Source organism: Phaethon aethereus (assembly GCF_964289735.1).
Source record: "Phaethon aethereus genome assembly, chromosome: 4".
NCBI classification, from domain to species: domain Eukaryota; kingdom Metazoa; phylum Chordata; class Aves; order Phaethontiformes; family Phaethontidae; genus Phaethon; species Phaethon aethereus.
Genome location: NC_138578.1, coordinates 30,114,452 through 30,142,303, shown reverse-complemented (window position 1 = coordinate 30,142,303; position 27,852 = coordinate 30,114,452). Strand labels below are relative to the sequence as shown.

General features: G+C 50.8%; 1 protein-coding gene across 1 annotated transcript; it reads right to left on the bottom strand.

Annotated features, from left to right (window-relative positions):
• Positions 1 to 612: 612 nt before the first annotated feature.
• LOC309404726 (uncharacterized protein C4orf54 homolog) lies at positions 613 to 5,057 on the bottom strand (the record flags this gene model as incomplete). Its single annotated transcript, XM_081999272.1, has 1 exon — positions 613 to 5,057. The coding sequence occupies exon 1, from the start codon at positions 5,002 to 5,004 to the stop codon at positions 613 to 615; it is 4,392 nt and encodes a 1,463-aa protein (XP_081855398.1). The 5' UTR covers positions 5,005 to 5,057.
• Between the last annotated feature and the right edge of the window lie 22,795 nt (positions 5,058 to 27,852).

Genomic DNA, 27,852 nt, shown 5'->3' with positions numbered 1-27,852 from the left:
GCAGCCCCACGGCACTGGGGGAGCACACCAGGGTCTCACCCATGTATCCCGCTCCCCCGTCCCATTAACAAGGACCTGAAATAAAGGTTTGCCTCCATCAGACCCCTCTCCCACTCTTACCGAGGATGGGGAGAAGCAGGGGTTCAGGGCAGAGAGACAGGCACTCTCATCCCCTTAGGAGGAAGAGGCGAGACGTGAGGAATCGGGGACATGCTGACAAGGCGGAGGGGTTGTTTCATGGCTTGTAAGGTGGGTCCAGAGGAGGTGCCTGGCCACACTCCCCTCACCGGGAGCGATGGGACCCCACTAAGATTGGGTCCCCCGTGCAAATATGGGCTTCTACTGCAACTGCTTCCGAGCTAAAAAAACCTGTTATTTACCTGCTCCAAGGGACACCGAACGGCACTGATAGGCATGCGTAACCTTTGCGTTTCTATCTTACACCTGTATTTTAAGTCCCGGTGAGGGCCCGCCTGTGGACCCTGGGCCGTTACTTACCCCGCTCAGGGAGAAGCTGTGGCACAGCTCTGATTTGGTGGGTAACCTGTTCGGCCCTTAACCATCGCTGGTAACTACCATGCCTAACGGCCTGACCCCACTCACCCGCACTCTTCACCGGTGCTCTACCACGAAGCGCATGGTGGTGCCATCGAAGGAGGGCGGCGCGACGATCCGTGGGCCAGTGGCTGGTGCCGTGATGCTGATGACCGGCTTCGCCTCAGCTGCCCCACGCCGTGATGGTGGTGGGGCCTTACTGGTAGCCACGTAGTAGGGGCTCTCAGTGAAAGCCGCCTCTGCCGCTGCTGGGCTGCTGGGCTCGGCCGGGGCGCTAGCATCGCTGCTCGGGTGGGACAGCGGGCGCGGCAGGGTGCCGGCGGGCAGCACGGTGGCGGCGGGCAGAAGGCCGGGGTAGAGCATGTACGTGGCACCGTAGGCCCCGGCGTTGAGGGCCAAGGGCGAGAGCGGCAACGGGACGGGGGCGACGGCCGGCTGCTGAGGCACCGGCACCTCCACGTACTGCCCGGTCTCGGGGTCGAAGAGGCGCCGCTTGAGGGGCTGCTGCACCGGCGTGTCCACCAGGTAGTACTGCCCGGTGCTCACGTCCAGCAGCACCTTGCGCTGCGTCTGCGGGAAGGGCTCGGCCGCTGCCGCCGCGGCGGGCACGGAGGGCGAGAAGCAGAGCAGCGGCGGCGGCGCGGCCCCGGGCAGCGCGGCGAAGGGCAGCGGCGGGCGGTAGAGGGCAGCGGGCGGACCCTCGGCGGGTGGCGGGGCGGTGGCGGCGGCGGGGGGCGGCTCCTCAGCGGGCGGTGGCTCGGAAGGGGGCCCGGGGCTGCCGGGGCGCTTGGCGGTGCCGAAGGGCTGCAGGCTGCACAGCGCCGCCGCCGCCGCCGCCGACACCGGGCTGGGACGGACGCCGCCGCCCGCCCCCGGCACCGGGGAGGGGGGTGAGTCGGGCTCGGCGGCCGCCCTCAGCGGCAGGGCCAGGTAGTTCCCGCAGTCCGCGCCGCGCTCCGTATCGCCGCCGCCGCCCGCAGGCAGGCGAGGGGAGCGCTGCGGCGCCTGGCACCGCAGGCCGCCCTCGGCGGGGGGCTTGCCCGGGGCGGGGGCCCCGGTTCCCCCGCGGAGGGTGAGGAGGGCGCGGGGGGGCGGCGGACCGCGCTGCCGCTGCCGGGCCAGGTTCTCGAAGGCGGCCGCCTTGGCCGAGACCTTGTCGGCGGCGTTGCTGGAGGGGCGGCGGGGCAGCCGCTCGCTGCCCGGCCCTTTGCCCGACGGCTCCTCCGCCTTATCCGCCGGCGGTGGCGGGGGGGGAGCGGCGGCGGCGGCGGCGGGGGGGTTCGGCCGGGGCCCGGCGCCCCGCTCCTGGCTGGCGATGAGGGAGAGGACGTGGCTGTCGGTGATGGGCAGCGGGTCGCTCTTGCGCTTCCACTCGCGCTTGTTGAAGCTGTACAGCTCCTCCATGCTCCGCACCGCCGCCGTCAGCTTCTCCAGCGCGTTTTGCACCGGCGCCGCCTTGCCCTCCTCCCGCGGGTCCTCCTCCGGCCCCCGGGCCCTCTCGGCGGGCGGCGGCGGGGGCTGGTGCCGCCAGGGCGCGGCGGATTTGGAGACGATCTTCAGCACGGCCGGCTGGCGCGGGTCGCTCTTGTTGGGGGCGATGGTGGCCACCGGCAGCCGCCCCGAGGTGCGGTGCACCAGGACGGTGCCCTCCGGGGGGCAGGCCGGCGCCCGGCCCGCCGCCTTGGCCCCCGCCTCGGTGGGCTTGGTGCTGGCGTGGCCGACCGCCTGGCAGGTGATGACCACGGGGGAGAGGGACCGGGGGACGCCGGCGATGACCAGCTGCTGCCGCGGCTTCTGGTCCGGACCGCCCTGGTCAGAGGCGACGCTCCCTTTGTCACTGCTGTTATCCCCCGAGTCGCAGCTGTAGGAGCTCTTGATGAGCTTCCGCACGTCCCGCACCTGGTGGAGGGGTCCCTGGGCTCTGTGCTTGCCGTCCCTCACGTCCCGCACCAGGAACTGCGGCACCTTGTCGGGGCTGTCGCCGGCCCTGGGCGGCTTGGGCTGCTGCTGGCCCCGGGCCTCCTCCGGCGGCCGGCCCGCGATCTGCGGCGTCAACAGCTGGGCGATGCTGAAGGCGGCCTCCCGGGGCTGTTGCGGGCTGCCCAGGCTGATTTTGATCTCGGGGGCTTTGGGCTTGGCGGCGAGGGGCGAGGAGGAGGAGGCGGCGGCGGAGCACTTGGTCGCCCGCTTGCCGGGCTCCTTCTCGCGGGGGGTGTGCTGGATGGCGGGGACGAACAGGCGGGACATCTTGGTGGACTTGCCGGCGGAGATCTCACCCAGGTCGGCCCGCCAGTCGTGCCTGGGGGAGAGCTTCAGCTTGCCGACGGGCGCCCTCTCCTCCTTCCTCTCCGCCTCCCGCTCTTTCCAGGACCTGAAGGCGCTGTTCTGGCTGCGGAGGAAGGTGGCCTTGATGGCCTCCGAGGCGCTGCGCTTCACCTCGCACGGCTCCTCCGACAGCGCTCGGTCCAGGCTGCGGCTCCCCTCGCGGGGCGTCGACGCCTTGGAGGCCGGCGACCGGCCACCGCCGGCCCCCTCGCCCGCCGCCTCCTCCGCCGTCGCCGCCGTGCTGTCCGAGCCGCCCTCCGAGTGCCGGGAGCTCTGCCGCTGCACGCTGCCCTCCCGCTGCCGCTCCCGGCCGCCGCCGGCGGCGGACTCCGGCTCCCGGCCGGCGGTCAGCCCGGTGTACGAGGTGTCGGTGATCTCGCCCCGCTCCATCTTGAACTCGTGCTCCAGCTGCATCTTCTTGGAGATTACGTTCTTGAGGAGGCTGGAGGCGAACTTGGACTTCTTGCTGGGCCCCCACCCGCCGCCCTCCGCCGCCGGCTCGCCGCCGCCCGCCTCGGGGGGCTGCCCGGCCTCGGGAGCATCGCCGAGGTCCAGGAGGGTCACCACCCGGGAGCCCGCCCGCAGCCGCCGCGGCGCCTCGACGTGGGCGATCTCCCCGTCGAGCTTGCTGACGACGAACTCGAGGGCTTTAGTCTGCGACCGGCCGGAGCGCAGCAGGCTGGGCTCGGCTCTCGGTCCCAGGCCGCCGCACTTGAGGTCCAGGTAGGTGGACCAGCGGCTGATGCCCAGCGCATTGTCGGGCAGGGAGGCGGAGGAGGCGCGGGAGCCGGGGCGCAGGGTGTCGAAGTAGGGGTACGCCAGGCTGCGGAAAGCTCTGGCCGTCAGGTTTCGTACTTCTTTGTCGGCATCATCCAGCTCGCTGACGGCGCTGGAGGCGCCGCTCGAGTGCTCCCCCGCCCTGCCGGCCCCGCACCGGGGCTGCAGCCGCGCGGGGACCGCAGTGAATTTTTTCGCGTGGTCGCGGACCGCGTCCGGTTTTAAACTCGCGTTGCGTTCAGGAGCCGCGGGGACACGGAGGCTCATGTCGCCTTCATGCTTGGCAGCGTAAATAGTGTTTTGCTTTCCGCGCACGTTGCTAGACTCATTTATAGCCGGGGAAGCGGCTTTGATTGATAGGAGAAGCTGGGCGGCCGGGCTGCCGCCGGGGCGGCCGGGCTGCCGGGACCGGCTTTCCCCCGGGCTGGCGCGCTTGTCCCCGCCGGGGGTGTCGTGTTCGGAGGTAAGGCTGACGATCTCCGTGCTGCTGGTGTTGTCGATGCTGTCCGTCTGGTTGTTGGGGTCGCTGGTGGTCGTGCTAAGGTAGCAGCTATTCTCCTCCTCCTCCTCCGTCGGCGTGTCCCCCGGGGTCTCGTCGCTCCCGAAGGAGGCGTAGTCCACGAAGGAGTAGATCACGTTGTTGTCCTCGAAGTCCCAGCGGGCGGCCAGCCCCGCGTCGAAGTCCATGTCGTGGTCCACCTCGCTCAGCTGGATCTCCTGCGTACTGATGTAGTGCGCCTCGTCGCCGCCGCCGCCGCCGCCGCCGGGGAGGATGTCCGGGGGGGCCGCCTTGCCCCCCGCGTCCTCGTCCTCCTCCTCCTCGCTTTCGTAGCCGAAGGAGGACGAGGAGGTTTTGCCCTCCGTCGACACCGGATCGCCCATTGCGGGAAAGCCGCCCGCCTTGGTCACCGGCGAAGGGCAGGAGGAGGAGGAGGACTCCGGGCAGCCCCCCGCCTCTGGCCGCCCGCCGCTCCCCGCCGCCCCCCCGGAGCCGGGGACGGGCCCAGAGTCAGCGCCGCATCCCGCCGGAGCCGCCGCGCCCGGGGAAGGCAGGCGATCCCGCCCGTGCTCCAAGGATGCTGGTCCGGCGGCCCCGCCAACATCGCCGGTCCCGCCAGCTCCGCTTTCCGGTCCGGGACCGGCCGCTCGCTCCGCGTCGCTGGCCGGGGCCAGCTCTGGGGGCTGGCAGCTCTCCTCCGGCCCCGGCGGCGAGCCGCGGATCTCCACGTACGCCGCCACCTCCTCCTCCTCCTTCTTGGCGGCTGCCTCCGGGCTTGGGCCCCGTTCCGCCTCCGTGCCCCCGAGGCCGGCCGGGTGGCCGGCGGGCGGCTGGCCGGGCGCGTCCATGCCGGGGCCGTCGGGGCGCGGCAGTGGCCCGAGGGGGCGGGCAGGCACGTGCCGGCAGGGACGGGCAGGGCTGTGGGGACGGCGGGGGGGGGGACAGCGAGCCGCCCACCCCTGTCCTGCCCTCCCTTCCCTCGCCTGGCGCGCCGGCTCCCCGCTCGGGCCGGGCCCCGCTCCCCCCGCACGGCAGCCAGCCCCGCGGGACAGGGGGGGCCCGCCTGGTCGCCGGGAGGAGGGTGGCCGGTCGCCCTGGCGAGGGATCCCGGGACGGACTCGGGTCGCTCCGGGTTTTTCTGAAATTGAGCGTCACTTGGCCGGTCCCGGGCGCAGACTATACATAGAGCCGGCGTCACTTGAACAAAATCCTATATTAAACGTCCGTGTTTGCCGGAGAAACGGCGCCCCGCCGGCCATCGGAAGGGGGGAGCAGCCCCTGCACCTGCAGAGATGCTGCTGCCGCTCAGCACCGGCACCGAGAGGCAGCTCCCGGGGCACTGGCTGAGCCCGCAGGCTTGCTTATGCCAAATGCACCATCGTCCCACACGCAGCAGTAGATAAACAACTTATTTTTCCTTCCTTAACCTACACCTCTGAGCGCTCTGTCCCCGCTCGCAGCAGGTGCCATTGCAGAGGGACGCCCCGTTGTGTGCCAGCTTGGCCCTGCGCCTTCACGGTGGCCCGGAGAGCCACCGTGCTGCCTTCTTCAAGGAAACGCCGTTTTCGACAGAACCAGCACCTAAGACCTGTTAACAGGCATGTCTATGGCACGCCTGACCTTTGGTGGCTGAGGACTTTACTGAGCGGTCCCCCCATGATCACACACCAGAGCCATGGAAGGAAAAGGTGAGCTGTTAAACACTGGGGAAGAGAAATGGAGGAAAGCGAGCAATGTTGGGGAGCAGTCCTCAGGTATACAGTGCACATAACAGCCTACAGCTATAGCTTAAAAAAACCCCAAATGAGCCTCTGCGCACTTGAGCGAAGAAACCAGCATTGGGCTGGTAACATCGGACATTCAGCAGGAGAGGGCTGTGGAAAAGCCCAAAGCAAGTACCAGGATCTGTGCCCCTACAGCTGCGTGCATTGGTGGCCTGTGGCACTCCCAGGGAGGCCATGAGGAGGCAGGGACCAAGAGGTGAAGCAGAGGCCATCCCAGACCTCTCTCCAGCACCGTCCATGCTAAAATAAGGGTTTCCCAGTGCTCCCAGCTCCAAGGTGGCCCCAGCTCCTCACCCTACCCCATAGCTCTGCTGCTGTCCTCCTCATGAGGTTGTGGTGTTCCCACTATCACTGGGAAAAGTGGCCTCCCTCCCTTAACTGAGCCCAAGCAGTGGCTTGGGAGGGTCCCTGCAGCAATGGCAGGCTTCATATCCCATTTTGGCTAATAGTTTCTTTTCTTCTCGGGAGGGAACAAGTGGGGTGTCTCCAGCTCTTAGTACCCTACCTAGTTCTGCAGCAGTTTCTTTGGCTGCAGAGTGACAGTGTGAAAACTGTTGCTAAAGCACCAGCTGATATTTTAACAGAACACCACATCCTCCAAAACTTGGAGGGTTTGGAGCAAGTCAGGTCAAGCGCAGCAAGGCTCTCCCCATGCGGCAGGGATAACTGCGTGGTTCCCATCCCTCTTGAGGCTGCCCTACCTCCAGCGTGCTTTTACTGAGAAGCTGAGCACCAGAGCTCCCGGGAGTACTAGGCCTGCCCAGCCTTAATCCTTCCTTAGCCCAGGTTCACGTAGCTTCAACTCCCCTTCTACACGCAGCGACTGCGCAGTCCTCCGCAGAGCTGTGGTAAATGGCATCAGCGTTCCCTAAACAGAACTTCACCAGGTCTTATGATGTGTGTCTGTGTCCCCCCATTTTAGACTTGCCCCTCTGTCCCAAGCATCCATAGCAAAACCATGATATTACTAGAGAAAGACAACATTTTTAGCACCTTATTAAAGAGAGCTCTTGGTTTCAACTGCAGTGTCCCTGCCTCCTGCTCTGCCTCTCTTCTATCAGATGCCTCCTCTCAAACAAGATTTCCACCCCACATTCTCACTACCCCCACCCTCTGATCCCCCAAACCAGAGTCTTGGGTGTCAGTCTCTCATACCTTACTCTCCCCACTAGTGCTTGGTTTTCCTGCATTAAGAAATGCCCAATAAATCAGCTCTTTGCTTGTGAAACCTACACAATTAAAAGTGTTTTGTTTGGTGGGGGTTTTTTAAGTTGTAACAGTTGTTCATACACTCCTGCCAAGATCCCCACCAAAATGAGCATCGAAACTTGAGTCTTTATTTATCTATTTCCACGGTCTACTTTCCAGCTATAGTCCAGAGATGTCATTTTCCTTTGGTGATATCTTGAACTGAATCTGCTCAATCTTACAAAACCAGGCAATGATTCTCACAACTGAGGCTGAGACCATAATGGAGCACTTGTACGTGTATGTTTATAACATGACTATGTCTCCACCACGGGGAATTTATGCCCCCAGTGAAAAAAATACATAAAACCCACACTTGTTCTTCCCCACTTTCGGTCACAGCTAGCCCGGAGGCCTGCCTGCCTTAGGCACTCAGATCAGCGTATTTCCCATGGCACTAAGGTGTTGCTACCATGTACAGAGCCACCCAAATCCTAATACCCATTGAAAAAAATGAGTCTGTAACATCCAGCTTAAGTGCTCCAATAATCACTGTATGTGTGTTGGAGGAGTGGGAAAAAAAATGAGCAGGATTTCCTCCTCTGTCCTCTTTTTTTTTTTTTTTTGGTATCAGAAATTTCTGCCCTGACACGGTGCCAGCCCCTCAGAGATGCTTTGCTGTGAGTCTGGCCCAGAGCAAAGTGTAAAATTCCACGGGGGTTTAGGCTTAATTCCTTCTCCTCAGCCTTTCCTCTTAGCTACCTTAATGTCGGCTTTTGTACAGCCTGCCTCAGAGGTGCCTAATAACCCTCATACATTGTCTTTGAAGCTTGGGTGCACTGCTTGAACCTAGGGACTGACTCCCCAGGACCGCTCCCCCGTAGGGCTGCCTACAAAGGATCAAAGTTCTTCAACAGCTTTGCAAAGGTGTGGATGTTTTTTAAAAGAAGATTTTCTGTATCTATTACTGTTGCCAGACAAACCCTACACCAAGCTAAAGTAGTGATAGACCTGTTTGCTCCCAACCAAAAGCACAAGGGAAAACTTGGCTTCGTCACGTGTTCTTGCAAATAGCAATTTCTCACTCTACTCTAGCAAAGCATCACTGTTGATTAATAATCAGATCAATGCGATTTTACTTAATAACGTTGGATATCAGTAACAAATGCATGTTATCCTTATGCTCCTAGGAATGTTCTGTTGAGGCATTCATTAACACCAATTACTCTTTTGTGTTTTCCGCCTTTAAATCTCTCTCACTCACTAAAGCTATCGATGTCTAAGATTTCTGCATCCAAATCTGTCAGGAAGTGTTACTGAAGCTGTCCTGACAACCATATAAAATCTGTACGTTGAATGCCTTTCCTAGTGTAACAGGTACTCTACTTTTAAGCTCTTACTGTTCAAAATGACAACACATGCTGTTTAACCACATTCTGCCTTTTGCTAATGTAAGGTTAGATCAGACAGGTAAAGGTGATGGAAAAAATTCAGACGGGCTGAATTATCTGTGCACCTTAAAAACCATCACTCAAGGAAGCAGCAGGGAAGTGTGATTTAAAAGGGATTTGAGAAGAGGGACTTTAAAAGCAGAATAAAGACCTTAAGATGAGGTTAGGGAGGCTGTAACTATACTCTGCATAGGAGACCATGCTGCAGAAGGCAGCATAGGGGGTTTTTTCCTTTACACAAGACATGGACAGGAAAGTGAGTAACTGGTAGAGGAATAGCAGGAGGGGAAGGATTTAGCTGAGCTTTCTCTGACTAGCGAAAACATCAATTTCTTTAATTAACATTAAGAAATGTTAATACCATGATACATATTTCAGTTCTTACGGTGTTGAGTCCCAGTTTTTAAACACTGAAGCTGGAATAAAAATCACAAAGAAGTTAATAAAGTCAGGCCGATACAGAAGGAAAATCAGCATATTATTTGCACAGAGAAAACAGACACAGTTCCAGTAACTATGATGGCCTGCAGGAGAGGTTATGCTTAGCACATGGAAAGAAATGATGGCTTTTGCAGAAAATAAGGAAACAGCAGAAGGATTCTGCTGCATTCTGTGCACACAGCAAAAGACTTTGTTTCACTATAGGTTCAGAGAGAGATGAAGACTGATACAGTTGTAGAAAGAAGCTTTAATTTTGGCCGATTAGTCTCTTTTGAAGAGTATTTGAATACTGCTGGATTCAGTTTCTCTCTCAGTAGTTTTTTGATAACGTTGTGCATTGTCAAAATGAGCTTTGCGGTAGACATCGTCTTTCTTGTCTTTGAAATCAAAGCAAGTAAATACTTGGCAAGAGTTTAGATGTGTGTGTTAAGCAGAAAGGAAAATTAAAACCAGTACTGTGATCTGCCCTCAGGAACAGTGCTTGAGAAGGAGGCAGCAAAAGCCACTTTGGGAAAGGAGAAGGGTACTTGTGGTTTAGCAATAAACAGCGAAGCCCAGCACACGTTATAAATCTCCAAGTGCTACCAGATATATTGAAAGAAAGTACAATACCCACAAATGTGCTTTAGTATGGAAACTACCTAACAAACTCAAGTGGAAATAAAATGAGATTTTCGGAGCTTGCACTAAAATGGTGTCTCTTCTGGGATTTAGCAAGGGTCTGGCAGACAAAGTACTGAGTCCTAAGTAAAACCCAACACCTTCTCGCACACAGAAGACTACACCAGCCGAGGGGATTGTTTCTTTTCCATCCTGAGCCTGCTGGAGAGATTGAGGGACTCTTCTAAACACTCAACCTGCAAATTTAAACCATATGTGGGCTCCTTCCTGGCAGACCTCTCATTTCAGTGAAAGTCAGACCCACTGTTAAGGAAAGAAACTCCGGAGCTGGGTGGTTTTCAAGACCTAACCCGAATGCTTGGGCTTGCAGTGTTCACAGGTCTTGGTGTGGCCCTCCGACTGGGAGGCCACTTTTCCTTCCAGGTTGAGATGGGACCATGTTCTGGACATGGCCTTACGCTCTGCGGTACGCTCCCATGTAACCGAGCCCCTGTGAGAATCGGTGGCTGAAGCGCTTGTTAAATGACAAAAAAAACCTGCTATAAGCAGCTCCCACTGGATGCCTTACAAGGTCTGCAGAAGATGCATATATTTTTAAAACTGATCCTCCCCCTCGCTACCCATCCTTCTCTTCCAGACCCCAAAATCTCATGCCAAAGCAAACAGGCAGGAACGTAATCCCAGAACGAGCTTAGATTTCTTCGGTACTTTTCAGTCGTGCCGCAAATACAGTCTAAATATGAGTTCATGTATTTATATGGGGAGTCTGCTACTCAGACAAAATAAATTAAATACTTGCTGAATTTTGCATATGTCAGGTTAAACGGTGTCTACAATGTCACTGATACAAGAGAATATTCTGGTGGCTATTACACACGGACAGCAATAGCGCATGCAAACTGCGGGAACATGTTGAATAAGACTATTTATAAACACTTTATTGCCTTCGCGAACATCCTGACAAGTGCCTGTCCAGCCTGTCCTGACAAATTTCTGCTTGCAGAGGCTTCACTGCTTCCCCAGGCCATCTCCCCTGGTACATGATTATCCATATACCATCAGGTCTGCCTGACTCCTGCTTGCTGTAAAGCCATTATTTCTGCCACAGGTAGAAGAGGAGATGATTCCCAGTCTCTATGCTGCAGCTTTTTCCATATCTAAGGGTGGCCGCTGTGTTTCCTTCACTCTCCCATCTTTTCGGTAGGCCTAACAGCCCTAATTCACGTAACCTTTACCCGTGGGATGCACCTGCTAGATCTCCCATCACTGCTCTTCGGACTTCCATTAGCACATCTCTACGTGCAGTGCAAAGAAGTGGCCACAAGATGCAAGGTGGAGCCTCGCCGCTGGTGAAGAGAGGGGAGGGATGACTTTGTGCCCTGCTCATACACCCCTGAGTCACATCCACCGTTTTCATGTTGGCATGACCGTGTCCTTCAGCTCAGGCCCTAACTGCGAGCACCTTTTCCATTCATCCTCCAGTTACTAATGAAAATACCGAACAAACGCAACTGTGTTGACCCCCGTAAGTTCACTACTAATACAAATGATGCAGTATTTGTAACTGACCTTCAAGCATGACCCAAGCAGTCATTTCTCACCTCCTAATTTCACCTCTACAGTGCTGCCCTAGCTGGCTAAAAGAAGAGTATCGTGCCATACCAAAGCCAAACGCCATTTCTGTGCTCTCTGCACAGCCCACTGCCCTATTTTAGAAGGAATTTAGAGGGACTCATCAGAATAAACCCTACCAAACTCATGCTGGCTGCTCGTTACCTTTTAAGAGCCTACAGATTGCACGTTTATGCCAGTATTCCTCCAGGAACTGACGTTACACTGACTGATCTCAACTTTGCTGCTCCTTCCCCCGGTCTCTTGAGGTCACTCGTCCACAAGGACCACCTCTCCGAGGACGCTGGGTCTGCTCAAGCCTCCCATCACGGGCCTGCCTTTGGAAATGAACTTTCCACAGTGACCCTATTCTTTGTACAGTACTATCGGGTAACCTGAGAACGGCAGATGTATCTGACTATTGGAACTGCGGGGACGATTGCCACAAAACCCGAAACCGTGACCTTTCCTTGAGGTGTTATCAGCCAAGCTAGTGGGGGGACAAGAGAGCTGATTTATGACCATTCATTAAAATTACACAAAACTGATTATTTAGAGGTAGACCTGAGCTGAAAGGTTCAGGCTCAAAACCTCTCTTCTTCATAGTTCAGGGTGTTTGGACATGGGAAAACAAGGAATGGTTTCTTGAAGCAATGTGAATGTAACTGGATTATATTTTATTATATTTTTATTGTGTTTCATGTTATATTTTAAAATATATATTATAATTTAATACTTTTAATTATTTTTCTCCTAGTTCGTTTGTTATTTTTATTAATAGATTTTTATGAAATGTATTTTTATGAATTTTTTTTTTAAATCTATTTTTAACTGGCCAGGGGTCATCACATGAAAACATGAAGTGATACCATTGTTTTTCACTTGCTTTAGACTTAGAAACGTAAACAGTGAGGCCAGATTTTATGTTGGATAATACCATCCCTTCATGCAATCAACTGCTTCACAGAGGTGTTTTAAGCTCTGGCAGCAATTTGTTGACACAGAAGAGCTCCTACACATGAATGTGCGCCCAAGCTGTAAATTGTGAATCTGGTATGGTGAGACCGTAACATGAAATTGCCATGCTGTGGAGAGCTGCCAGCGTCAGATTTGGATTAATTTGCTCACAGCATTCGATAAATAATGTTCGGAGGGCCACGTGAAAAGCGATCCCCCTTCGTTACGCACACCCACCTGCCGCGGGGTCTATGTTTGGTCACCGAGCCGAAGTGAGTGCGGCGGACGTCTTGGGGGTATTTCTCCCCGGGCTTACAGTAAAAGCCAGCTAAAGTGCCTCCCACCACATGGCGATGAAAAGGAGGATCAAGCAGCCCTCGGAGTGAAGCCTTGCTCGGGCTGGAGTTTCTATATATAGGGGAGCTCAATAAACACCGTTATGAACCGCATGTGGCCCGCCTGCCCGGAATTAAGGTCACATATATACTTTTGTATATGTTTCTCCACCAGCTCGTTTAGCTTACAAATTAGGGAATTACAGGTGAGAAGCTGGCTACATAATGAGGAATTATAAATCCAACCAGCTCCCATCTGACAAACCCCTTTAGTCAGTACACGAGGCAACTGCGGGGCAAAGTAAGAATGAGATTTTTAAACCCAGGTGTAAAATCCATTGTAAAGGTCAGATTTATAAGGAGACCATCCCAAAACGCTAATGACATGACAGTTTTATGAGTCTGGAAAATGATAGCTTGGCTGAAGCCTAGTAATACAAGAGCAAGGGATTTATTTAAATTGGACTACTTTTTTTTTTTATTTTGAATTTTGTCCTTGATCCTGCCAAAGCTCACTGAGATGAGAAATCCTTACTTGTGTAAAGTAACCCCCCACATTCAGCTGGACAACTGAGGTAAGAAAAGGTTATTTATGTAAGTTTATTTATTATTCTGTAATCTTATCTTCCAAAAGTTTTACATGCTTTTCTGCAGTATATATAATTGAAAGTTATAAAAATTTTCATGTCTATACTTTGAAGAAGATATATAAAACACCAGTTCTTAATAGCTAGCCTCAGAAACAGAAATAGTAAGAGTTGTTACACAAACTTCAACACAGTTTTAACGTAGAGAAATGGCATTTCTCTGTTGTAGCACAGGAGGACAACCTGTCCAGAAGAGCTTATAGTCAAATGTACACTTTTAACAGAGATGCATACAAGCATAGCCTGCCCAACCTTAGCTGTCCTCCCCAAGAATAGGCACGTCTGTATCTAATCAGAGCAAAACTACTTGCATCACTTGCAATGTAAAAAAATCTCTCTCATCTTAGTACTGTTTGTTCAAAAAGCAGTGTCAACAACCGGTCTGTTGTTGTTGTGTTTTTTGGTTTTGGGTTTGGTTTTTTTTTTTTACTTTGTCCTAATTGTTGTGCACTGAGTTAATTTACCCTCTAGAAAACTGCAAGCCCCTGGACACATCCTTCATCAGCTGGGCAGTTCTTGTCATGCAGAAGTATAAATGCAATAGTCACTAAACTGCAATTTCAAGCTTTAGCCTCAAAACATACTATATCTGTAACATACAAAATAACATACAAAACATATCTATAGTTACGTTTTACATAGACAGATATTACGCTATAGCATGTATGTAAAACATACAACATCTGTCTATAGCTATGCTAGGTTTTTGCTTGTATAGTCCCGTGTTTCCCACAGTTCCTTTAATCAACAGCTATTTGTGAAGAACAGGAATATTTTAAACATAAAAATTGGCTGTTCTCTCTTCTCCAAGCACTCCAAGGTTCTCTGACTAGGTCTACTCTTTCCCTTGACCGCCGCATTTTGAAAACGCGGGTGGTGTTTCAGCAGCCGGGAGCGTGGGGTTTAGCGGGGCTCTCTGCGCCGAGCACGCAGGCCTGATCCTGCGAGGTGTTGAGCGCTTCCTGGGAAGCGATGAGCTCTCTGAAATCCCTGTGATTCAGATCCCCGGGCCAGGCGGACACTGACCGCATCTCCCCCGACACCCTCCTGTGAATCCTCCCCTCCGCAGCACGCGCCAACCTCGTCCTCCAGTCCTGCCTTCGTGGAGGTTCTCGGTTCATAAACTGCTCATCCCGGTAATGAGGCAGGGGGAATTTGGGGCAAATACCTGCTGCTGTGGAGACCACTCTGCCAAAATGCTAATTTATTTCTCTCCTTTCTGGCCGGAGCACGTTTGCGCGTAGCTCCTCAGCGAAGAGGGCTGGCGTTGAAACCCACCGGGGCGATGGGCTCCCCGTACAGCCCGGGGGTGGGCACCGCAGGGTGTTTCCGTGCCTCAGACCCAGAGCCCTGGGCCAAACCGACTCCACGGGGCAACGCTCTTCCTCCAAACGAGCTTCTGCTGCCCAGAGGCTCTTGCGGTTGCCGGGCGGCTTCCTACCCTTCTGCCCGCACCGGCACACCGCGGCCGGGGAATGACGCAACGGAGCGTGGATCGTCTTATGCTCTGGGTAAGCCTCTAGGTTGGAAGAAATGAGAGGGAGAGACTTCCCCCTCCTGTCCGTGAATGGTTTCCAAGCCTCCCTGTGAATCGAGATTAGGAAAACAAAACCAAAACCCCCTCTGTTTCAGAAAACTTAAACACCAACCACTTGTTCTCTTCCTCTCTTTCCAACTTTATTTGCTGAATTTAATCCAAGTTAACAAATAGGTATGAAGCATTCAGTAAACAAGTAGCCAGATGAAAATTTTATTTGGCCACAGTGTAGTAATTGTTTTCTTTCCTATACTATTAGTACAAGCCTAGGTGACACGAAAGATTGATACGCAGTGACACGAGTAACAACTATATTAGCTTGTGGCTGCAGGGTAGCACGTAGCACAGAGGTGCTTGAGCTAGCTTTAAATTGGCTAGCTGGGATAGATACTGTTCATCCGCAAAAGCAGAGAGGTTAAGTTGGGCTGGAATATCTTGCCTTTAGGTACTGTTGTGTGAGCTTTTTCATCTCATCACCACGTCGCAGTCCCCTCTGCAACAGCGAAGACCCTCAAGGGCAAAACCCAAGAATGTGCTCCTTGTGATTTTTTGGTTTGTTTTAGCATTTGTGATATGAAAAAGGCTAAAAAAAAAAAAAGCCTAGATTTTTTCACACAAGCAGTTTCTCACCTGCTGCTATATGTTCTAGAAGACTGGAAAACTGAAACTTTACCCGAGTTTTATCCCTTTACAATTACTTTACATATTTTCATTCTTGTTTCCTGACCCCACCAGGACTAAGCACAGATGGGACAAAATCCTTCTAGAATAAGACTCTTCCCTAAACCTTAAAGAACAGAAAACAAAGACAACAGCAGCAATGTCTCCAACCCCCTAAATCCAAAATCACCTGATTCAAAATAAACAGGTATCATGCCCTTAGAAATCTCCCAGATTAATTTTTAAGGCTGAAGAGACTCCAGGGAGACTCCTCCACTTTAATGCCTCTCTGGCCAAATGTTGAGGTTCACTAATCCCACTTCACGCCAGGAACTTGGTTGAGCTGCTCAGACTGGGAGCGCAGGCTCCTTGTACAGCCAACAAAGGGCGAATTCAAGCCACCTAAAGTCCCAGTTGCTCTATCATTAGCCTACGGTAATGAGCTTCTTTCTTCAGACGAGTCACGTTGGTGCATAAAGGCTCGTAGCACAAACTTCCCCCTCTGGCCACAACATAACTGCCCTGCTTCCCATTTACGAGGAAAACCAAATGGGGTTTCCAGAGGGACTGCTGCCCTGAGTCTTTTTTAGGGACTCTGAGAGGTACGTGATGTACTAGAAACCCACTGCTGGGTTTCAGCAAAAAGATCTGCCAGATGAATAGCTCCATCTGAACTGGGATCAGTGGTCTTGCTGAGCCTGTGTAGTTAAAGGGAAGGCAAATGAAAACCAGTTTGTGCTTTGGGCTGATTTTGTGAACGGTGGCAAACCTGATGAAAATGTTCAAGTGGGTTTGTATGGGGAAAAAAGCAGTCATATATAAGCTTAGTGCCTGACACCTAGAACAGCACTGCAATGATATATTTAGCTTGAATGAACTCCTGAGGCCTGGTTCAAATGCATTCAACTAGTGCGTGTTCATCTCTGTGCTGGAAAAAGATGAGTCCATGAAGGGCTTATTCTGGCACACCAGCAGTCTGAGCCAGTCGACTTTCCAAAGCAGTAAGTCATATGAAGGGAATATGAAGCAAGCAGAGAGCATAGAGTAACAATTTTCTATCATTGGCTGATAAAAGGAAGCACATTGCTGACCTTCCTGGACAAATCACTGCTCTCAGCTGAAGCCTCCATACCTCCTCCTGTGAATAGGCTGAAGAGGGTGGGCACTTAAAGTGATTCGGGCTGAAGTCAAGCACCACTTGACAATAAAGCCCTAGTTAACGCATATCCTGTTTGGGCTGCACAGTTGTTTTTAGGGATCAGATAGAGCAAAAAGCTGTTACGGGCATTTGATGGCAACCCGAGAAGAGCTGTGCAGCAGCGGAGAGAGTATAGCCCATAGATTGAGCTGAGCAGACCAATACCCGTCTCTAATGTACGCAGCCAGGCTCTCAAGTTACTTGATTTAGTCCGTTGCTTGCCGGGAGCGATACAACTAATCATGCATGTTTAGGGGAAAGGCACGATTTATCAGATCCTAACCCAGGGGTTCATGTTCTCTCTCTTTACCTAGAAAAGATGGTCACCCAAGGTTACGGGAGAAGTAGCTGAGAGATCAGCATGCAAAAACTTTCATGGCAGCTGCCTTCGTCTGTTAGGCAGGCTTTTCTACCCCAGGGCAGATGGCTTTGAAGTTGGCACAAAAGCCAAACAGACAAGACATAGATACATGTACAAAAGTTTTCTCGCCCCCGCATGCATTAATGCCCTCTGAAGAAAAGTCACACTGGGCTTTCGCAGAGACGTCTCTGGGTACGAGTGTGGAGGAAGCTCATGACATTCTCCTTTTTAACAAATTAGTTTGGTTCCCAAGCTTTGTTACTCAGGAAATGGTTGGGCAGCTGAAAATTCAATACGGTCACAGCACGCAAGGGATGAAGACCTGTCCTCTACTACATTCTGCACAGGTTTTATTTTCAGATATCACGTTTATAAATTAAGCACTAGAAGTAGTGAACAAGTACTTAGGGAGAACATATTAAAAATGCAGCTGTGTTAAAAGAGCATCTCAAAATGGAAAGCACTGAAAATTGAAGAAATAGCTTTTTCTTTTGCGCTTATCAGAGGATGATACAGTATATGACTTAAGTCGAATACCGTGTCTTTGTTTTAGGGGGAACCACCCCCCATTAGCAATAAGAAAAGTCAGCAGAGCTATTCATATTCCCGATAGTGCTTTACAAAGTTTTCTGCAAATGCATAACCTTGCTGCTGTCCCTGTGCAGAGCGTTTCCCTGGTTATGAACATCAATAACCCCTGAGAGAATAAGGTTATCATTTCCTGACCGATCGCTGACCTACCAGAATACGCATTGTCTGACCTGCTTTAATGCCAAGTGGTTGTCAGTACTTTATGGCTGTAATGACTGGTCAGCGAGGCAGAACAAAAGAGCAGACTTGTTAATAAAAATTCACTTTTAAAATAACTTACGGTTGCTTGGGTACATAAAGTAAAACACCGAGAGAGAAGGCAATGTCCTTGTAACAAAAAGTTTGTCTGATTTTTTTAATTTGCAAAACCAGAGAAATAAAACTAGGTCCTGGGCTCGTATCTGGGCACTTCCCACTGATCGGGTGACCCTGACATCTGTACAAAGCGAACCTTCTCCCATTTTGACCAGAGGACAGCTGGCCTGCTGACTTTACAGCCTATCTCCGGATTTACACCAGCACGAAAGCAAAATCAAAGGCTCACTCCACCTGCTGAACAACCTGCAGCGCTGCTCCAGCATTGTGCTCCTGGCACAAGATGGAGATTTCCTCCCAGCTGGACATTATCTCGCCTCCCAAAAGCAGAAGAGGATTTCAAGGTTCTAAACGAAAGAACATGGCAAGGTGCCAGGCTGGATTTGTATTGATCAAGCATTTTAAACAGCTTTCCTCAGCCTAATTTTAAGTGCAGTGTACCATAGCAATAATCCCCGTCATACCTTGCCAACTGGACGTGACTAAAACATGTCTCAGTAGAAGATAGGAAGGTGAAGTCAGTCATCCAACTTTTTTTGCCTTAAGAACTTGGTATCATCCACAGACACTTTATTTTTTGTCACATTAATGCTGACATAAGCGTTAAGGTGAGGATGCGATAGCTGCACTGGCTATTTATAGAGGCAATGTATAAAGATCAACAGATGTTTTCAGGACAGCCACGTACTTCAATGGTCACTTGCAAAAGTTTCCACTAGAGAAGCTGGAGCATTGGAAAAAAACTCTAATGCAGAAACTCAAAAATAAAAGCCCTGAATTGTTGAGGTTTTCTAGAGGATCCTCCAATCCTAAGGCTAATTGCTGTCCTAGTCCAGCTGCTGTGGGCAGCTTCTGTCTTTGATCAGTATCGATTTAAGACATGAAAGTGTGGTAAAAGCAAGCCAAAGGTCATCATACTGTCGGTAATTCGTAGCGACACCTCAGACAAGGTCCATGTTAAATTCTTGGCACTAGATTAAAAAGTAACCGTATTGCCAATCCCAAACACTTAAAATTCAAAATTAATCAGATTTTTGAAAACAGTGTCGATAGACATTCTGGTTTGGAGCCTCCGGTGGTCACTCTCAGATTCTACTATTAAATCACAGGTAATTTTTTTAATAAAAGCTGGCACTGAAAAATAATCCACAAACCAAAACACAACACTGACTCTACTGCTGTCACTGCAAAGTTACAATGCAGCTGTGGGGCTTTGCTAAAATGCACGGTTAAGTACAAAGCACAAATATAAAGTATCCCTTTAAAAATAAGGCCCATTTTGGTGAGAGTCTGACTTCAAAATATTCCCCAGGCAAGTTTCAGCTAAGTCAGTATAAAAGCGGAATTATTTGTTTTATCTTTGAAGTTGGATTTATTTTACCCAGTCCTGTTTAGTGCCTACAGGTGCTAAAGACACCTGCCTAATTTCTCAGGCAAACTGTCTAAGCAGTAAGTTATTTCAGAGTGCTTTAATCTGCAGGATAAGTATGTGCACTGTGTTTGCACAAAAGCGTAAGTCGTGCAGGCTGAGCAGTCATCAGGCATCTACAGGGTCAAGGCTTTTTCGCAGCGACGGGGGGCAAAGAGTGAAAATGAACATCATTATCACTGCTAATGAAGGATGAAGAGCTCAAGCTAGCCATGCAGTAGAGCCATCAGGAAGGATGTCAAAAATTGGCTAACAGAATCTAGTAAGTGTGAAGTTCATGTGACCTTCCTATATGGAAAGCGAGCTCTCCATAGAGCGCGCTCTCAGAGCTGCCAGATGGGAGGAAATACCTGGCAGGATACCTTCACCGCTCTTGGTTTAGCACGTGGAGCAGAACAGACCCTGTGCTTTCCCTAATCTCTCATTACATCCGACAAGCAGCATGGATAACCACCAGGGAGAATATCCTGACCTTCATTAGACATTCACAGAGCCCTGAGCTAGAAGCAGCTAACTTTACCAGCATCCTGGTAAAATTCACCTCCTGTACTTGAAGGCAGCCTAGAAGAAGAGACCTGATTTCAGAATTTCAATATTTAATTTGAAACACCTCATTGGACCCCGATCAGGAGTGGAATTTGAGAAGAGTTTTACTGCCAAACTAAAGGCACCCAACTAAAATCCGGGCTTCAAATAGCTCCAATTTTTGTGATGCCCAAAATGCAGACTTGGCATTTTGCGAAACACCACATAGGATTTTCTGTTCCTTTTTGTCTCACACCTATTACAGGTTATTAACCTAATGGCAGCGCATCAAACTCCTGTAGTATCTCTGCAGATCAGATGCGCAATTGGCAAGTTAATAGACCTCCGAAATCAAGCATCTTCGCTATTTTAAGCGGAACAGGTACTCTCCTGTAGTTGTCCTTGCCTATACTGTGGTCCCTGCCAAAGGCTCCATTCAGGACAGGGTCCCAGCTGGGATAGGTGCTGAAAAATCAGAGTCCTAACCTCACAGAAGAGCTCCAGCAAAAGATTTGAGGGGCTGAAATGGAGGTGGTGAGGAGAGAAAGTAAACCTGGCACAAGTCCTGCTAAAACTGCAGGCATCAAACAGGCAGCTCTGAGGACATTTCATTTTAAGTTTAGCTTTAATTTATCTGACCCAGTTCCTCCCTTTGTAATTTTCAATTAAGCGTAGAAGAGAAAAGAAACATAGCTTTGTTGAAACCACTAGAAGAAAATAAGCCTGTTCTGCTGGTTTGAGCAGCAGACTGCAACACCCTATGTTGTATTCAGGCAAAATACAATTTTCTCAGATTCTGAAGCTTCCTGCACATTTCCATGATCAAGAATTCAATCCAGAAAACCCATCTCTGCATCTTTAGAGAGGAGCAGGACCCGTTCCGGTTTGAACACCGGCAGTGTGGGATGAAGACTGTGAACATGGCTGCTCTTGGACGCGGCCAGGCTGTGCTTGGCCTCTTCGTGTGGTCTGCTTGTGCACTGGCACAGAAGAGGGGCAGATGAAACATTTCTAGCCAGAAGGTCCCAGTGAGGCTTCTTGCAGCCTTCATCAACCGGTCACTATACTTCTGCTGTGCTGGTCCTAAATTAGAGTCCTTTGCTCAGTTGCTTTAAAACTTTCCATAAGATACTTTAAGAGACAGAAGGCATCGTTTCCCACGGAGGGATTAGAAGCGACCTCTGCCCAGATGCTTGACTTTTGCTTACAGCGAGGCAAAGCCAGGCTCCTTTTGCTTTTGCTGACTAAGGATGGCAACTTGCTTTATTTGAACTTTTTCAAACTGGTCTGATACCTGCCCCCTTCCATGGGAACTCACAGAAAAATCGGGGTTATTGCAGATTTCTCCAACACCCTCTTGTTTCCCAGCTGTAACTTAAGGCTTATGTTCAGTTTAGGCGTTTGCAATGCTACACGGTACAATCACACTTTGAACGAGCTAGTGCTTAACTGCATCGTTCCAGTAGTTCTCTGAGACGCGGCCAGCGTCTTGCAGGGACCTTGCAAAGTCCCTTGCTAAATGGCAGCAAGGGAGATGCGCTCGGGGGCACCTAAGGGGCACATGGGCACCTGTGGGACAGAAGAGACATCTGTTGTGCCCGTATTTTAGCAGCACTAATCCATGTCAGGAAGAGCAGGTTCGAAGCCCTCAAGGTTTAAGTCAATCACGTTGAAATGCCGTGCACAAGAGGATTGGGGGTGGTAGACGTCTAATCGAGGTCTAGATGGGTCACATTCATTCAAGGCAGAAGACATTCGGGAATTTTAAGGAGAGCTAAACCTTTGCCAGCCGTGCCTCGCTGCCGTAGGCGGCGAAGGGGAAGAGAGACGAGTTGCAGCTGTCTTGTCTCAGTGCAGGAGCGCAGGGTGCACGTACGGCTCTCGGGGAGCTATTTGAGAGGCTCTGGCTTTGGACACGGGACCAGCGTGCGTAACGAGAGATACGCAAGGACACCCAGAACATGCCCACCCCGTGCAGGGCAGTGCAGGGTGAGACCCCCTGATCCTTACGGATACTTGCACCTCCCGACCTTGCTGGGCAGCAGCACAGAGCCCAGCAGCAAGGACCGTATCAGACTGCAACCACACGTGTCTCGGCCAAGGCAGTTACCTCCAGAACAGTGCTTCGGTATGGCGGCTGTATTGCTTCTGACTCCAGAGCTAGCTTATCTGGCGTCAGCTTTGGTATCTCGGCACCCTGCTCCCTCGTACGCGCGCTCTTCACGCACAGGAAACCCAGAATTTACTGCCTATGCAAACAGCCACAGACAGACACACAAACACGTGGAGTTTATGCAGTTTTTCTCCCTACAGCCTGGGAAACCATGCCACATCGTGGCTTGCTTTCCACTCCCTTTCCTAAGGAACTCATGGTACCAAAATATTTTTTTTTAACATGCCCCTCGTTGTTCAACAGGCCGGGCTAGCTGAGTATATGCTACTATGACAACATTTAGTGCCTACCGTACAGCGTTGTTCACATCCAAGGGCATTTAGAAGTATTACGTTTCTGCAGCTCTGAGGTAGAGACGTTTATGATCCTTATAGCTCTATGTTGTAAATAATTTTTAAAGATGGTCAAACGCACACAGAAAGAATTAAAGACCATGCTGCAAAGCCACTGGCAGTTTGGGGAATAATGTGTTACACGTACAAGTCCTCTGAAAGCAACAGGATAGCCCAGCTTTTGCCACGTTTTTGATGAGAAAAGCTTATATGTCTCTATACAGAAACATTCTTTCACTGCTCTTTTAGATCATGGATGTCATCACGTTTCATTCGTTTCCTTTACGGACCACAGAGTGGCAAAGACCGCTTGGTACTTGGCTTCTGCACAGCGAGACGACAAGCTGGAAAGCTGGGTCCTCAGCACCTAGACGGGTAGAACCGTAGGAAGTGCCCACTGCCCTTGAGCAAACAGAAACCGCAACCACAGCAGCAGGTCCTCCATCGTTGGGGTATGAGGGTTATATTCCCTCCCCATGGGAGGGATGTAGGGCAAGGAACAAAACAAAGATTCAGACGGGCTTCCAGGTGGAGTCCATAAAAGGCCAGGTCTCCGTGCGTTCCAGGTCTCCAGAGCCTAACATGGACCGATGGGACTTCAAGGCCCTGCCGATGATTCACGCTGCAAATAAACTTCAGAAGGCAGCAGGTGCTGGCGCTCGTCAGAGGGCGAAGCACAATTGTTTTCTAGCGAACAGAGTAATTTGAAAAGTATTTGTGCCATCTTGCGAAAAACACGAACTGTGCCATGTTTATTTTTAGGTCCAGATATCCCCCCGGGGAGAAACCACACCGGTTATGCCACACATAAATCAGAGCTACCTGCTGATACCATCACAGAGCTTACTACAGTCCTTGCTTAAACGGCTAGCTACCCAAATCTGAGGCTACCTTTTTCCTCGCTGCATGGTGGGCTATGGACGCGCTATTAGGTATCCAAACTTTAATTTATATCTCAAACCACCTGCTTTCTCAGGGAGCAAAATGCTCACCGGCATAGAGTCGTTGAGCAGGCAAGAGAGAATATGGGGGAACGGGGCGGCAGCCCTCTCCTCCTCGGCACATTTCTATCCCGCACTTGCGGCTCCCCGGGGAGTACTTTGTGCTCCCTGTTAGAGTGTAATTTTTTTTTTTAATTTTTTTTTTTTTTTAAAAAAAAAAAACCCAAAACATTTCTCCTGCTGGGTGAATAGCGCTGTGCAGAAGGGAAGGGGGTTGATGCGCTGGCCTCAGGGCTATCAAAGCACGTAACGCAGAGGTCGTCTTAGGGATTTAGGTGGATGGATGCTCGATCCTGCTGCGACAGTTCTGGGTAAGTCATGCAGCAGGCAGCTCTTCTTAACCTCTGTAGTGGATTAGCCACTGGAGGGGCACAACGGTCTGCACTGGGCTTGTCTGAATTACATTTGGTTGTTGCTCAGGTTATTTTTTTCTGAGTCCTTTTTTTCCCCCCCCCCCCCACCAATCTGCTTTCAGCGCTGTGCTGTGCCGTGCCGAGCCTTCTTCTGCTCCAGCCGCCATACTCTGGCTCCTCACATCACTGATGTCTCCATTAAACCGTATGACATCATGCACAGCCCTGCTGCTTTACACACAAAGGCAATGCGCTCCTTCAGGTATCAGCATCCCAGTCAGATTAACAGGATTCATGATAGACAATGGAGTACGAATTACCAAAAAAACCCAGACATTTAATTTATCAGCAACAAAGCTTGTACTACACCGCAAACACACAAGTCTTAGAAAAGGATGTGTGACTGTATGTGTATACAAACAGAGAAGGGTTATGTTGAAAGACGTTTCTGCAAGACTTCCTTAATAATATTTTCTTCTTGTGTCGTATGCTATGGACAGTACTGGCTATTCGTTGTCTCACATTTCCTGTCTTAAAAGGCTGTTTGACCCTCAGTTCTTTCCCAAAATAATCGTATTATTCACGGTGCAAGGTTCTGCAATTACGCTTTCACTATTCTCACCAAAAAAAATAGCGTTCTTCCACATCATCCTCACTATTTGGAAAATAAGGTCTGCAAATCCAGTGTGAACAAGCACTATTTAACTCATTAAGGCAGTGTGCTTTCTGACCACATAACTGATTTTGAATACACAACACATTTTGAATACTTAACCAAAAGATTAGATGCAAACCCACACATATTGGTGGGTAACTTTAGGGATCCAAAGTTCTGGTTTGACTCAAACGTTTCCAGGGATTAAGAGTTAAGAGCTCTGATGTAATTTTGTCTTCTTGTTCCTCCCAGTTTTTATCATCATCCTTGCTTTCTATGGCTATATAATGAGGTAATTACGATGCAGTTACTGCGCTGACAAAAACTGTTTTGAAAACCTCATACAAGGGCCCTTGATAGCTGCACAGCCTTATGGATGGAGGTTGGACTAGATGATCTCCAGAGGCCCCCTTTGACCTTAATTTTCCTACGACGTTGTAACATGTCTGCTTATATGCCAACATATTACCCTTCTATACGCCAGTTCATCCAAACAGAAATACCCCCACAGGGCAGACAGGCCTTGGAGGCTGAAATTCCTCTGCTTGGATCACCTCCTATGCCTTGCCAGACTGAGCTCCGAGGAAAGGCGATACTCTGCTCCCTAAATATCACACGAGCCCCGTCCCCGGGGAGCTCAGTGGCAGTGGCATCTTGGAGGATGGTCGCACAGACCTGGCAGCTATTGGGTTGAAATGACCCGTAGAGAGAGCTGGTTCCTCCAAACTCCGAGCCTCGCTTTCTCCTTGAGGGGCAAGGACCTCGGCTGAGGTGCTGCTGTGCATCCTCGCACCCACTTGCGACAAAATTCTCCAACACGGGTAGATGTTCGGGGTAACAAGCGTCGAGTAGGGTCTTCCCAGCTTGCTTTGCCCGCTGCCATCGTACGCCTCTTGCGTTCGCCCTCTGCATCCCTTACACCATGGCTGTCGGTGGCCTCCAGACCAGACTGCTGACAGAGCCTGAGTACCTCTGGCCCCCTCATGTTTCTGAAACCCTTCAACCTTTCGCTCCAGCCCGTAAAACATTGGAAATGAGCTATTCGCGCTTCGGCTATTGAGAAAAGCAAGAGGGTCAGGTCACGTCTGTCTGTTGGAAGTGACCGTTCCACCCAGATCGGTCCTTCTGCAGCATGACGTGGAGAATGACGGGCACTGTTTTTGCGTCGTGTTGAGCCAACGCCATCCCTGTCCTGCTTCCCAACCATGCAAGCAAGAAAGCTTTGTGTTGTCCCTGTGTTTTCCAAGGCACAGTCCATTTTGGACACGTAAACTTTAAAACCAGCAAATTCTCATGTTCCAAATATCCACCAGCTTACTGCCTGCCCGGCATGCAGGCAGCAGCTTGCAGGCAGGCCAGTATGCCTGTACCCACCGCACACAGCTTCCCACGGCCCCTGCCTACTGGTGTTTTCCTCCTCTCGGATACACTTACAGGTATGCACCCGCACGGGCACTTCTTTGTTAAACAACGTCATTTTTTAAGCTACAGATTTGCAGTGGAGGCCCAGTTCCTCTACTGCAGACTTTGTGCTGCTCCAGAGATGCTTAGCATTAAGATTAAACGGGTATATCATTTTAGCTAAGCCTGAGATTGAGATTTTTATTCTCATTCAAATGAAAACGTATATTCCCCACTGCCATTCTAGAGACGGCAATACTAACCCCTACTCAAACCCAGAAGCAAATCCATCTGATATTCTTAACATATAGGTTGCATTAGGAACCCCCAGACTGACATGCGTTTACAAATTCCCATTTTGTTTTTCTCCTCAACGACATTAGCCTTGGGGAGGAGCAGCTGTTTATACCGTGACCCACAGATACTGAAAGCTATTTAAATATAGTCCAGACAAGTACTTGCTAGGACTACAACTAGGCTCTGAGCTTCCTTTTTTTTGCCGTCTGCCTATCATATCTTCACTCCAGTTTTTCTCTTTCTTCCATTATTCCTTCTTCAGTACTTTTAGTTCTTACCTGTAATTGCTCTTCCGCTAGCTTCTGGGCTCCTGCACATTTGCTTGCAAGTTTGGTGGTGCACGTCCTATGCTGGAAGAAAACACTCAAGCCTTCCCTTGCCCTCACGTGTCCCCCCAGCTCACAACCTGCTTCCAGCACCCAAGCCCCCTGAGCGAGCTGGTGCGTTGCTTTGGTACCTGGGGCTGCTCTCATCCATCTTTGCTCTGCTGGCATCTAGGGCAACACATCTCCGGAACATAATTTCTGCCCCTCACCTGAGAAAGCTTCAGTGACTTAAAGGCTCTTTCCCCATGTGGTATCTCAAAGGTTTCTTCCCCCAGTGGTATCTCAAAGCACAAATCAATGGCACATAATTTTTCTATTCAACAGTTTCAGAATTAGATATATTTTATCCACCCTAAAGTAATGAGGAACAAATTAGTTTTCTGATGCTTAGTTAAAATAAAAGTGTGCCATTGCCTGCATTTTTCTTTCAGTAACAATTCTTCTCCTTCGCTACTGCTTTGAGTGTAAGTGGTAAAAGCATTTAAAATACAGTGAAACAGTTGGTGAAGAAGTTAGAAAAGTAAGAAAAAGGAGTGTGTTTGGAAGAGCATTTTCTGCCCTTACCTCCTTTTCTTCCTCTCATGCTACTATTATTTTCTTAGTGCCACCAAAATGCTCAAAGGTTTTGGTTTTGTTGTTTTACGCTGTGTGTCCACACAAGCCACGGAGAACACCTTACTCTTGGTTTCAGGAGGCCTGGACTATGCTAACAGTTCAAAATGTGGTCGGTGCAAGCCAGCGTGGCCACAGATGTTTGCAGGATCTCGATGAGGTGTGAGCCCGCAGGGCAAGCAGAGCCAGAGGGAAGACATTTGGAAGAAAATATTTCAATGCCAAAAAAAAAAAGTCTCAATGTTTTTCAGTTAGGGGAAAAGACTGATTTTTAAAGCTAAAAATAGAAGGTAGAAGAGGTAAAAATGTTACCACCTTTTTTTTAAAAGCAAAAGATGTACTCTACTGTAAAACTGTGACGGAGCCAAAAAGTCTTTTTGATTCCAGTTCCTCCTGCTCTTTCTCTCCAAACACGGGCCCCTTCGGCCAACTCAACTCAGCAGGGCTGCGGGAGGGAAACTCCTGGGCTCCCTCTGTAGATGCCGACCCGTGCAGCCTTTACTGGGGAGCAAGGGAGAAAGACAGGCTCCGGCGAGCCCCGCTGACCGGCGGGAAGCAATGCGGAGAATCCCACGCTGGCACCCGCTCGCTGCTCTTTCCTGGACACCCTCTTGAAATGCCTGTCAGGTAGTTTCTTCTAAGAAAATTTATGTGCAGGAGGAAGAGAGTCATGCATTTCCCTCTCCTCGGCAAAGCTGTGCTTGCACTGTTTTCGATGAATGACTTTAGGGTGGCTTGACTCAAAAGGTACGCTTTATCCTGCCTTCGTGGAAAACTTAGGGGCACAGCCTGCTGCAAGCAGGGCTGTTCACCCTTCCTTAAAAAGGCAAACCAAAAGTCCCTGGCTAGTCCCCAAGTCCCTCTGAACCTCTCATTCTTTCCACTCACTTCCCAT